The sequence below is a fragment of the Alosa alosa genome, chromosome 6 (genome assembly GCF_017589495.1).
Source record: "Alosa alosa isolate M-15738 ecotype Scorff River chromosome 6, AALO_Geno_1.1, whole genome shotgun sequence".
In the NCBI taxonomy this organism is placed as follows: domain Eukaryota; kingdom Metazoa; phylum Chordata; class Actinopteri; order Clupeiformes; family Clupeidae; genus Alosa; species Alosa alosa.
Window position 1 is genome coordinate 12323898 of NC_063194.1, and position 12869 is coordinate 12336766.

Here is a 12869-nt window from a genome sequence, read left to right on the forward strand (position 1 = left end):
TAAGTCTTATCATTTTAATGAGACCTTCCCTATCTGACCTTTGCTGATTGATATGAGTGAATCCCCTTTGTGTGTGTGTGTGTGTGTGTGTGTGTGTGTGTGTGTGTGTGTGTGTGTCATTTTTTTTCATTCTTTTACATTTTTTCCTATAATATGTGTTTATATAAGTATAAATATAAGTATATATAGTTTTTTTAATCCTGTGAGGGAAATTTGGTCTCTGCATTTATCCCAATCTGTGAATTAGTGAAATACACTCAGCACCCAGTGAACACACAGTGAGGTGAAGCGCACACTAATCCCGGCACAGTGAGCTGCCTGCAACAACAGCGGCGCCTGGGGAGCAGTGAGGGGTTAGGTGCCTTGTATGTATAGGGTATATACTGTATGTCCTAGATCGTGTGCGTTCTTCCTTTTATGAACGTGTATAGGTAATTAAAGTGGACTGTCGGCTAGCTAGCTCAGCCAGATTCAGACTAATTTACTCAGGCCAAAAAGAAATATGCAAGCACAATAGTTAGCCTGCTGGCTGGCAGTCCACAATATCCCTATCTAGAATAGACGGGAGAAAGTCACCTTCACATTAGAGACCTGTGATATGCTTGTTTGTACGTGTGTGTGTGTGTGTGTGTGTGGGTGCGTGTGTGTGTTTGTGTATGTGTGTGTGTGTGTGTGTACCTGCTTGTCTATGCACTCAGGTGGGTGTGTGTTTGTGTATGTGTGTGCGTGTGTGTACCTGCTTGTCTATGCACTCAGGTGGGTGTGTGTGTGTGCTATAGGCTGTCCTGGCACAAGGCTGCTGGGGAGTTACATAATACCTGTTTATGTAGGTCTCATTGTCTGAGAGCTCAGGGGCAGTTAAAGGATTTCTGCCATTATCTCTGAATGGGACCTGAAACTGTAAATGGATTTTCTTATCTCTTCTTTTCTCTGCTCTCTCTCTCTCTCTCTCAATCTCTTTCTTTCTTTCTTTCTCTCTCTCTCTCCACCTCTGTCTCTGTTTTGTTTTTCTGGCTTGGTATTCACTGTTACACCACCGCTGCCTCCTTCTTCTGTGCTCAAAAATGTCCCAACACACCCAGCACAACGCTGTTCTGTGATTGTGCGTACACAGTATATTACCTAACCCAGCTCACAGAACCCCTACTGCGATGGTGGTCACATTGCAGGGCCTTTAGCACCGGTCCAGATTGGCTTTGGATGGTGTTTATGAAAGGCCATGTGTTGGTACAGTGAACTTGGGAACAGACTGTGTCGGCACGGTGTGTGTGTGTGTGTGTGTGTGTGTATGTGGTATGTGCTATGTTTGTGTACAGAAGCCATGCCACATTAGTACACCACCATGTAGGATGTTTCCATCTCAGCCACCGAGTGTAATGCACCAAAAGCTTAGCCAGCAGCCTGCTGCACATGCAGGAACAGGCCTAAATGACCGCTGGATTTGCATGGAGTCACCAGGTCACGAGTCACCATGACATCAATACAAGTGCCTCTGGCAAATACTGAGAGCCAGTGCTCATTGTCAGTGGCAACAACAAAAGCTGTGCTGTGGTTGACCACAACCTGACACAGCAAACAAATGGGTAAGGTCTGAGAACACTTTTGTGAAAAAGGCTTTTGAAAATCTAGAAAATAAATAATTACCATTCTATATTTATTTTTGAATGTATTATTTATATTTATATATATAGATGATACAATATTATTGTTTGCGCCAAATCATGTTAAGTTACTTGGAGTGAAAATACTATATTTGTTGACATGTCTGTTGGGCTTTGTTATTTCTCAGTTGACACAGTGCAGACTGAACTGACCCCCCACCCTTCACCTCTCTGACCAGTGGAGAATTCCGTTGGTCCTCTGATCTCTACCTCTGTTCTCTACCTCTGTTTACCCTTGGGTCACTTTGTTGAGGGATTTCCTTTATCTGCTGTTTGAACAGATATTAGCAGAGGCTCTGATAAAGAGGCAAAACCAGGCACATAACTGAAGCGTTCCATTCTCGTAGCGTCTGCTGCAACAATTCGCCTCCACTATAATCAATTAAACTGACTACACCAGAAGTGATAGTGGTGCGTACGTTCGGAAAAATTAGACCAGTCTTCTAAAGCTATTTTTACGCTCTGCAAACGTAGCACTTCAGTTGTGGACCTGGTGAAGGCTGGGTGTAAGCCCATAACTCTCAGACCATTAACTATGAACTAGTTAGTCATGCCCTAAGGCAGGACCTATATCTATACCCAAAACACTAACCTGTGACCTAATGTTAAGCCTTTAACTCACAAACTAATCTGCAACTTACCTTTTAAACTTATAGCTTTAGACTTTGTGTGCACTACAGGTATGTAAGGTAATGAGCGAGATTGTAATAATTTGTAATGGGCTTTAGTCTGTCAGTACTCTAAACAAACATGAGTACTAAACATTCTCCTGAAAATAAGCGTGAGGTGCATTGTAGTATGGGAGAGGCACTGAGTATGGTTTCACATACTGGAGCTCTTCTTGGTTATGCATTTGTGTAGTTCCACCTCAAAGAGATACAATATAATGGCCTCACCCCTCCTGGGTGCCTGCGCCACTTCTCTGAGGGTGTTCCTTCCATGGACTTAGTTTTCACTTAGACAGATTTAGTCTCTTATGCCAGGGTTTCTTCTTTCTGTGTCTTACAGGGCATTAAGCCTGACAGCTTTCTCAAAGTCAAGGTGCCGGAGCTGAAGGAGATTATCGAGGGCTGCATCCGCATGAACAAAGACGAAAGGTAACCCAGTAACACTAAACGCCTCCAGCATACACACTGAGCCACACACACTGGTGTAGAATGACGTGAGTAAAGCATGCATGAAAGGGTGTATAAACGCATATACACACACAGGCACACACACACACACACACACCTCACATACACACATGCAGAGATGAACTCTCATAGGCCAGTTCCAAACTTCAGGCACCAGTCTGGTGATTTTTTTTTTCCATCCTCCACATGTGTACAAGAGCTGTGTTATTGCTCTGGTTGTTCCACTGGCCAGGAAATAATGGCGTGTCCTGCACCACCCTGCAGCCCCTCAGCAGCTGTCCAAAGAGAACCAGTCACCTCAGTTCTCTCCCAGTGCGCCCCATTTAGCGACACCCATGCCTAAATATAACCCCCAAAAATGGTGACAGGCAAACAATCCCTCGGTGTTGCTGCGTTACCAGGCCCCAGGGATATCAGCTGAACCCCCTCTCAGCTCCTCTTCCTGGTTCAGCCTCTTCTCTGGCACCCAGCCAAACAAACGGGGCCATGGGGGAGCCAGTCGGAGTACCCATGCCCTGCCTTTGAGAAGTAGGTCAGCTCATGACCCCACCAGCACTGGAATATGAAGCCGCCATGCACCAAATGTGACCTACTCCTATCATCCTTGAGAAGTGCGTGGTGTTTTTCCATCTCACCCTGTCTCACCATCTGCCTCCTATCAGATACTCTCATGGCATCTTGCCGGTCTGCAGAGATCCACACGTAATGACCCAGTCACCTCCTGTGAAAATGATGACTATGTTCATCACCACCATAGTTAATATGATCAGAAGTAGCAGATGTAGTATAGTCGTAATGGACAAACAACACCTCTATGTGAGCAATCCTGTTATCCTATCCTATTTGCCCTTGTTTAGTTCCAAATCTCATTTAATTCACAGTTGATTTTGGCATTTGGCTAGCCTATGTGTTTTCAGCTTAACTAAACTGATCTAAACATGAAGTACTGGACAGACTTCTTGGCTGTATTGTAATCATAATGCCCTCAAGGTCAGGAAGTTCAGCCCAACCAAAAGCTTAAGTGACTGATGCACTGATTGAGCCACTTAAAGCGATGGTTCGGAGTAATTTCACCCTAGGGTCCTTTGCACCATGACCCCGAGCCACACCCTCCCAGAACCTGTTTTCCCTTGGTCGAACCCTGGTCGAGTAGCCCTGTCAGAAACTAATGAGTTTCTGCAGGTGTAATGGAACCAACTTTTATCTCGCAAATTACCCCACTAATAATGCCCTGAATGGTACGAAACTTCTACAGTATAGTAGCGATCTCACCCTCAGACAAGATTCACCTTTGGCCAGGACGGCCATTTATTGGAACAGGAAGACTCAGACTCAATCTGGCATACGGATAACTACATAGGGCAACACAGGGGTAGTCTCAGCCGCACATGTAACACACAATAAGGGTTTACCACACACATCAACACGAGGATAAACACATGAGGTACAACTAAAGAGACTAACACGCTAACAAATACACAACATGGTAAACGTAACTACAACTATCATAACCGACATTACACATTCTAGCATTCACTCGCACTGCATTCTGGGAGACACTCATTCAACGTTAGACATGTACATCCACCGACGCTACATAACCCCCTCCCGAGCCATTGTTGTCCCCGGCAATGACAGCTCAGCTCACTGCTCGCGGCTGCGTCGGTGTCAGTCCCAGTGCTTAGTCCAAGTGACCGGAAAGCCTCTGGCTGCACGATAACCCCTCCCGACTGGAAGGGCTCTCGGCTGCCTCCGCCACGTCAGTTCTCCCCGAACAAGCACCAGAACCGGCCAGGCGTGGTGGGTGTTGCTTTGGGCTGGGCCCTTGGTTTCCTGCTGCGCTACCTCAAACAGCAGCAAACAGTCCACTGCAAGCGAACCCGGATACGCTGGAACCCTGGGCGTTCGGTAGCCCCTCTGGCTACTGTGACAGCTCGTGGCCGTTGCCACCTGTCCACAGTGTGCCGATCTCCAGGCGGTCAGCAGTCCACGTCAAAGTCCCTCCTCGCGCTGCCCTCTTGTAGAACGTTTGTCGGCTGTCTCTCGAGCACAACGATGCTCCACTGTGGCGGGAAATGGAGACCCCGACCCTCCCAGCATTCTGCATTCTGGAAGACACTCATTCAACGTTAGACATGTACATCCACCGACGTTACAGTATGTTCTTTACTCATAAAACGAGGCATTGACAAGTTTGTAAGTACACCAGGAGTTTATTTAAATAACACTTGCCTGATGGATGCTACTATCTGCTACTATACCGCTGCGTCAACGTTATTTCCGTGATTTGGGAAAAGCCCGTAAAAGTCCTGACAGGAAGCATGCATAAGGATGTAGATCCAGGAATGCCCTAATATTTTGTTCGTAGTACCAGTTTGCAACAATTATTAGTTAACACTAAGTTGTAGGTTAAGACTTGAGACTTGCTTGTGACTTGCACATGTGTGACTTACTCCCACCTCTGCGTAAAAGTCCTGGCAGGAAGCGATTACATCAACGTTTTTTGGTATATCCAGTTTTTAAAGTATTTTTTTTCCAAAGTGTTACAACTTAGTGTTAACTAATAATTGTTGCAAACTGGTACTACGAACAAAATATTAGTGCATTCCTGGATCTACATCCTTATGCATGCTTCCTGTCAGGACTTTTACGGGCTTTTCCCAAATCACGGAAATAACGTTGGCCTTGTGGTATAGTAGCAGATAGTAGCATCCATCAGGCAAGTGTTATTTAAATAAACTCCTGGTGTACTTACAAACTTTTCAATGCCTCGTTTTATGAGTAAAGAACATACTGTAGAAGTTTCGTACCATTCAGGGCATTATTAGTGGGGTAATTTACAAGATAAAAGTTGGTTCCATTACACCTGCAGAAACTCTGACAGGGCTACTCGACCAGGGTTCGACCAAGGGAACAGGTTCTGGGAGGGTGTTTGGCTCGGGGTCATGGTGCAAAGGACCCTAGGGTGAAATTACTCCGAACCATTGCTTTAAACACTTTTCCTGATTTCTGAATGAATATGATCTAATGTGATTAAAACAGTGTGTGTGCAATTCTGTCTGCATATAAAATATTACTTGATGCTCAAAAATACACTTGTGTTGTCCTGCAGCATTGAAGTTAGAAGTTGACATGTTTGTGGCACAATTTTTGTCGAGTGTATGAGGGAGTCCATTCTGAGCCTGTTTTTCAGGCTTTTTAAAATAACATGCTTCCTGTCTCCGGGGCACTACTCACAACTCACTGAAGCTCTTTCAGTATTTCATCAGGTGTCACTCCTGCAAACTCTTTATGTGTGTATGTGTTGTTTTGCGCGTGTGTGTGTGTGTGTGTGTGTGTGTGTGTGTGTGTGTGTGTGTGTGTGTGTGTGTGCAAACTCTTTCGGGTCTCGACATCTCAGACAACCAAAAAACATTACTTTAGGTGCAACATAGTGCAACGGTCAAAATGCCAATAAGCCAAAGACTAACTCACCTATGCACTCAGAACCATCAGTCTCAGATAACACCTGGCTCTAGAACCAATCCAATCCAGCCCTTATCTGATCGTGATAAGCCACATACAATGTCTCAGCCTTTCTTCCCGTGTGGATGGGATTAGTTGTATGAGGACCAGAAGACCTGCCTGTTCTGCATCATTAGCATCATCTCTGGTGGAGTGAGCTTCTTTAGTCTGAGGCTCACTTGTGCAACACATTTCAAACACCACCAGTCACCTCCATCCTGCCTCAAATAGTGGATCAAATAAATTACATTTTTCTGTCTGGTATCAAAGTGTGTGTAGACATTAGACAAGAAGACAGCACATTTTTTTCTCTGGTGTATGTAAGTGTGTGTGTGTAGACGAGCTGTGCTCTCCCCGTGTCATACATCTTTCCTCCTCCTCCTTCTCTCCTGAGACCTTTCTCTACCAAACACCATTACACTGATATACTACTGCAGGGACAACTGAGGTGATTTTCACTGTGTGGTGTAGTGAGACACCTGTTTTTTTTACCCTTACTGACTCCGACATCACCCACACAACTTCACTCCAACCTTCACAAACCCTACTTGACCGATAAATGGGTAGAGCTTCCCCACTCTCTTTCTCTCTCACTCTCTCTTTCTCCCTTAGCTATTAGCTACCACTACCAGCTACCATGACTTCTTCACTTCCACACTGTTCCTCTCTCGAACAAATGCATGTAGGTTTGAATCTTTGCCATGTTGTAGTTTCTTACACATCATCTGCCCCCTTCCCGCCCCTCTGTCTCAGCTAACCAGCTAACTCTTACAACTCTCCATCACAGACAAATCAACATAGTAGTCTGAAGCCCTTTTGCATTGCACCTGCGGAAGCCTCACCTTTCTCTTCCCCTCCTCCCTGGACGTCCTCAGGTACACCATCCAGGACCTGCTGGAGCACACCTTCTTCCAGGAGAACAACGGCGTCCATGTGGAGCTGGCCGAGGAGGACCACGTGCAGAAGTCGGCCCTCAAGCTGTGGCTGCGTATGGACGACACCAAGAAGCTCCATGGCAAGTACAAGGACAACAACGCCATCGAGTTCCTGTTCGAGCTCTACAAGGACGTTCCTGAGGAGGTGGCCCAGGAGATGGTGAGTCAAATCAAATAAGCAGTGCCTTCAAGGGTTCTCTTGTGTAAGTGTCTGTGGACAAAACACAACAAGTAGACAGTATTCTCAGGGTTTCGTGGCTCGCTCTCTAAGGAGACTTTCAAAGACTCCAGTTAAGCATGCTATCTGAAGGTTATATTAGTCTGTGCACCTGAGAACCTTCAGCTCACTTCACTTCACTTAATAGTATTCACTGGATCAATAGAGTTCAAATGAAAGCGAAGTCAAGTAACTGTGGAAACAGAGTTCATTTTAGGTGAATTTCTTGAGGGATTGGATGTGTTTGGAATTGAGTCATTTTTTAAAAGGAAATGGAGTTTTAGAGTGCATTTATGTCATTGCCCACCACTTAACTGATTAAGGACCAGAATGATGCACAGAAGTAAAAGGAAGAATGAGCTTTGATCAACATTCAAATTTTCAGCCATCAGAACTTACAGTTGTAAACTATGTACGGGCCTAAAATATTAGAATGCAATTTTATTATCTTTAATTATACATTGTTTCTCATAATAACGTCTTGATAACTACCTTAATTTTACCTCATCCATTCTTGAACTGGATTTCCTAACAGTAACTCATTTATTTAAGGATGTTGTTCAATACTTCCCTTTACAACAGCCGGTAATGGCCAAGGCTATACTCTTGTGTAGACAGGGCATGTTTGTCAAGAAGGTGGTGCTGTTTATGTTGGCGCTCTTTACTGATGCACTTAAGACTGGACCCTCTGTGAAGGTCAAAGGTCACGAGATAGAACCTCTATGCCAAAAGCATTCCTCCGCCTTATCACACTAATAAAGAATGAAGTGCTACATCACTCCTCCAATACATACATACTATATCTCTCTATCTACCTACCTCCATCTGTATCCCTCTGTCCATCTCACTCTGCCTCTCTCTCTCTCTCTCTCTCTCTCTCTCTCTCTCTCTCCATTCACACCATTTTTGATATTGTTTGGTCTCTCACTGTCTCTGACACCATCATGTGTCAGAGACGCTTACTTTTACATCTTTCACTGTTTTTTTCTGGTTTTGGTCTTCCCCTCTGTTACTTTCTCTTTTGGTTTTCTCTTTTGGTTTTCTCATCACTGGTTCCTCCTGACTCTCACTCTCGCTCACTGTCTCACTCACTTCCTCTGGTTTATGTCTTTCTCTCTGTCTGTCTCCTGTCATCCTTTTATGTCTTTCTGTACAGCTCTTTCTCACTGTGTAATCCCCCCCCCCCTTCTCCCCGCTGCAGGTGGTTCTGGGTTTCGTCTGCGAGGTGGACTACAAGCTGGTCGCCAAGGCGATCCGCGACCGTGTGACGGCCATCAAGCGCCAGCGGGAAAAGCAACGCCGGCAGGCAGAGGAAGCACAGCGGCGTCGACAGGAGGGGGTCATCGAAGAGGAGCCGGAACCTCTGCCTGAAACCGAGCCCCCCGCCTCCGCCCCTGCTCCTGCCCCAGTCATCCAATCCATCTCCCCCGCCCCTAGGACCCCTCCCTCCACCTCCTCCTCTTCCTCCCAGCAGTCCTTGGATGCCCCCTTGCCCTCCTCCTCCACCACCGTCACGGCCCCTACGTCCCCCCACATGCCCCCCACGCTCACCATCTCCGGCCCGCTGCCCTCACCCACCATGTCTCCTGCCAGTGGCTCCATCGACTCGGGCATCAACGCCAGCTTTGCGACCGAGCCCGACGAGCAGGAGGTGGACCAGCAGCCCAGCTACAACATGCGCCACTCCAGCTACTCATCCGCTACATGTGAGTGAGAGAGTGTGTACATACACACAGACTCACTCATACACACACACACACACACACACACACACACACACACACACAATGAGTCCATCTATCCCAATTATTTATGAGAGGTGACTGCTTTACCCGCCTGGTCAAGCTCCAGCACCGGGCTTCATGTGGTTATCTGAGACAGACCCTGTTTCAGAACATCCCGTACAGCATGTAAACACCATCTCTATATTGGCTTCACTTAAGACACGTCTTAATTACTTATCCTGTCAGGCAGGGCTACATCTCCCTGACAACAACCCAAGCAGGACCATAACAAGGCCCCTAAGCCCCATTCGCCGAACCCAAACACTTCCAATATCCAAAGAGCTTAGGATGTTTACACTTCAGTCATGCCACAGGATGGTCATTTTTATTGGACACATATTTATGTTTATCATTACTAATGTCACTGCTGTCGGAACTGACGATGGCATCATAACAGAAGCACAGAAGCCCCTATCAGTAAACGGCAAGGCGTAAATGGCTACTGTCGTAATTTAATACATTTAGATTTTAATGACTTGTTTTTTTGTTTCGTCATGTTATGGAAATCTATCGATCCCATTGTTCTAACTGTTTGAATGTTATTGAATGAGAGAGAAGGTGTGCTTCTCTCTCTTCCTTCCCCATTTTGTTTCTCTTTCTCTTTCATCTCTCTGTTTCTCTCTCTCTCTCTCTCTTTTTGTCCAGCCTACTATTTGTTTATTTATCCATCTGTATGTCTATAATAATTCCTTCTGTCTGTTGCCATGACAGCCGACTGCGAGACGGACGGCTACCTCAGCTCCTCCGGGCTCCAGGAACACTCCGAGGGCCCTCCCCAAGAGGCGGCCCCCGCTGCCCCCGCACCCGTCACCTCGGCAACCGCTACCGTGGAGATGCCTCGCCCAGAGAGTCCGTCCCCTGCGGCTGGACCGGAGGCACCAGTACCAGCCCTTCGCTTCCCCTCGGTGGGTAGGCTGTGTGCAGGGGGCGAGGTGAGGTATCCCTACCCCCAGCGCCACACTCCCAACATTCCAGAATGTTCTAGAACCAACAAAGATGGCCAGGATGACCTCTTGGCTAAGGAGCCTACTCAACAGAGTACAGTGTTCATGAAGTGACAGTTGTGTAGTGACAGCCTGAAATAAGTTTGAATTCCACTGTTTGACAAGCACAACAATGCAGTTCAGGCTTTGCAACAACAATTCCCTTTCCATCAGGAAAGTCAGCAGAATAACTAAACAGGTGCATGCACAGCATTGCATTGCATTGCACAGCACCTTGATGAGGAAAAACACTGCTGTCATTTCTTGTCGTCTACACAGTTATCTTTGTGCAGCATTCCAACAGCCTTCTGCTCTATCTCTACCCAAACACAGCTGTCTCAGCCTGCCAATCAGGACTCAAAGTAGTAGTATGTGATGAAAAGGCTAGTAGCTCTAATCCTTTTGGATGGTTATGCAAAGGAACATAGTCTTCTTTGTCTTCAGCTGAACTATTGTATTTCTGGAACAACCAGAATGTACAGGTTATAAAGACATAATCTTTTTGGCCTGTAGGCTGTTCTTGGTTCATCACTGAAAACCTGATGAGTTAAGCTTGTGTATGGACATCACACTGAGAGATAGTGATATTTGTGATGTGTAGCTTCCCTGTCATAGGAACATTGTTTCCTTTTGGGACTGGCTAATTAGCTTGAGTGTTTACCAAATACCAATAGATCTTAGCAACACTAACGATTGTCTATGACACTCGTTAGCAGCTCTCCAAATCCGATGGCTGCAATCCGCTAACACAGCCCTTCTGTTTGAATTTACACAGCCTTTCTGAGCGACAGGGATAAAAATGTCATTGATCACTTATTTTGTGTCTTGTGCCCAGCGTCTTTCAGGCTTAATTCATGTGAGGTGGCTATGGGGCTGGCAGGGGCCATGGTCTTGGCAGAAGGGCTAAGTGTTAGCACATTTGCTATTAAATCCCCAGGATTTTTCATCATATTTTCCAATGGGTTTTTTTTTTTTTTTTTTTTTGCTCGATCCCATTTGAATTCTGTTTGGCTGACTGGCTCCGGGCTGCGTTCAAGTCTCTTCCATGCCCAGAGAATGGGCAGCGCTTCAGCGAATACGCTCAATAGCTTGCATTGTTAAGACACTCAGTGCGGCGTCCCACAGGAGATGTGTCCAAGCTGTTCTTCTGCTTTGAGTAGTGAACATTAAAGCCTGGTTCTAAATGACTCAGATGTCACCTTTCAACTTGGCACCCTGCAAAACTGGACTGAGGAGGCTGTTTAGGATACAGGAGTGGATTATGGCACTAAATCAAACCGGCGGCATTTAGGGCTTTTGCAAGTGAATCTTTGGGGTTCATGCCTTGAGCTGTGTAAAACGCTTTGAAACAGTGTCTATAGTTAATACTGCTATATAAATGGATATAATTCAAAAGAATTCAATCTGACTCCTCCCACCTTCCTCTTGTTTCCCACAGAGCATTGCTGTTTCAAATACCGAGCGGCCAGGGTCAGGATTTGGCAGTGGCTTCAACTCACCTGTCGACAGGTAACCTCGGCCCCCTCCTCTTGTGTTGAATGTTAAGACATAGTGGATGTGGGTTAGTATGTCAGTATTACTGTATGTGAATGTTTGTCTGTTTATATATGTGTGACTAATATACGTTTACGAGTGCATGCGTTTATGTATTAAAGGGGTACTGCCTGTGTGTGTGTGTGTGTGTGTGTGGGTGATTTGGCTTAAAGCAATATATGTTACTCAGACTTAGATTAGAAAGATGGGTCTGACGTCAGCAGTTTGTCCCAGTGGCTGAAGCACTTTAACACTCACTGATCTGACTGCAGTCACGTGTGTGTGCATCTAATAGAGGAACACTTCCTGGCATACTCTCTCTCTCTCTCTGTCTTTATATTTCCTCTCTTTCTCTCTCTCTCTCTCACTCACTTACTCACACACACACACACACACACACACACACACACACACACACACACACAAAGAGGTGGCAACATTTCCTGTGTGCTTCATAACTGACAATGCAGCACTTCTTTGACACTAATGCAGTAGGAAATATCCATCAGGGCGGCATTAATGGAGTCGTACCTTTAATGCCTCCTGCAGCTGGGCTCTTATGTTGACTTGGCTGGATGTGGCTCTCATGCGTCCTGCTCTCATTGTGTCTGGAGACGGCTCTGACTCTCTCTCTCTCTCTCTCTCTCTCTCTCTCTCTCTCTCTCTAGAGAGAGAGAGAGAGACACCAGTGACACATGGGGGTAATGGCTAGTAGCCCTTCATTCATAAAGATTCTGAAGGTGAAGATGCACAACGCAACTTTTTGAGCAATGTTTGCTGGGAGAAGGTTCAGCATTGTTGTTTTGGCACGTCCCCTTTGTTATTGGACAACAATAAAATATATTTAAAAACTGAAATTAAAAACTGGTTGCCCAGAGCTGTTGATGATTGAGAACTTTAATCATCAGTAGGCAAATTATCAGGATCGTCCAATCAGAACGCATGGAACTGGTTATGTGGCTGCCCAGCAACATTTCTCAGGAGTAGAGTCGGTGTGCATCATTATTGCACATTAATATGATGCTCCAGAGGATGCCTATGCCTTATGGGGAGGTAGTGTGTGTTTTCCTCCTTTGGTACAACTTGACATCAACGTCAGGGACGTGCAGCACAAGC

General features: G+C 45.8%; 1 protein-coding gene across 1 annotated transcript in view; it reads left to right on the forward strand.

Annotated features, from left to right (window-relative positions):
* The window catches only part of wnk4b (WNK lysine deficient protein kinase 4b), a 70585-nt gene that overhangs the window by 42491 nt on the left and 15225 nt on the right, over positions 1 to 12869 (forward strand). Inside the window, exons 5-9 of the mRNA XM_048244957.1 lie at positions 2670 to 2758; positions 7177 to 7396; positions 8655 to 9159; positions 9949 to 10169; positions 11659 to 11729. Of these exons, the coding sequence (XP_048100914.1) occupies positions 2670 to 2758; positions 7177 to 7396; positions 8655 to 9159; positions 9949 to 10169; positions 11659 to 11729 (1106 nt within the window). The remainder of the gene's footprint in view (positions 1 to 2669; positions 2759 to 7176; positions 7397 to 8654; positions 9160 to 9948; positions 10170 to 11658; positions 11730 to 12869) is intronic.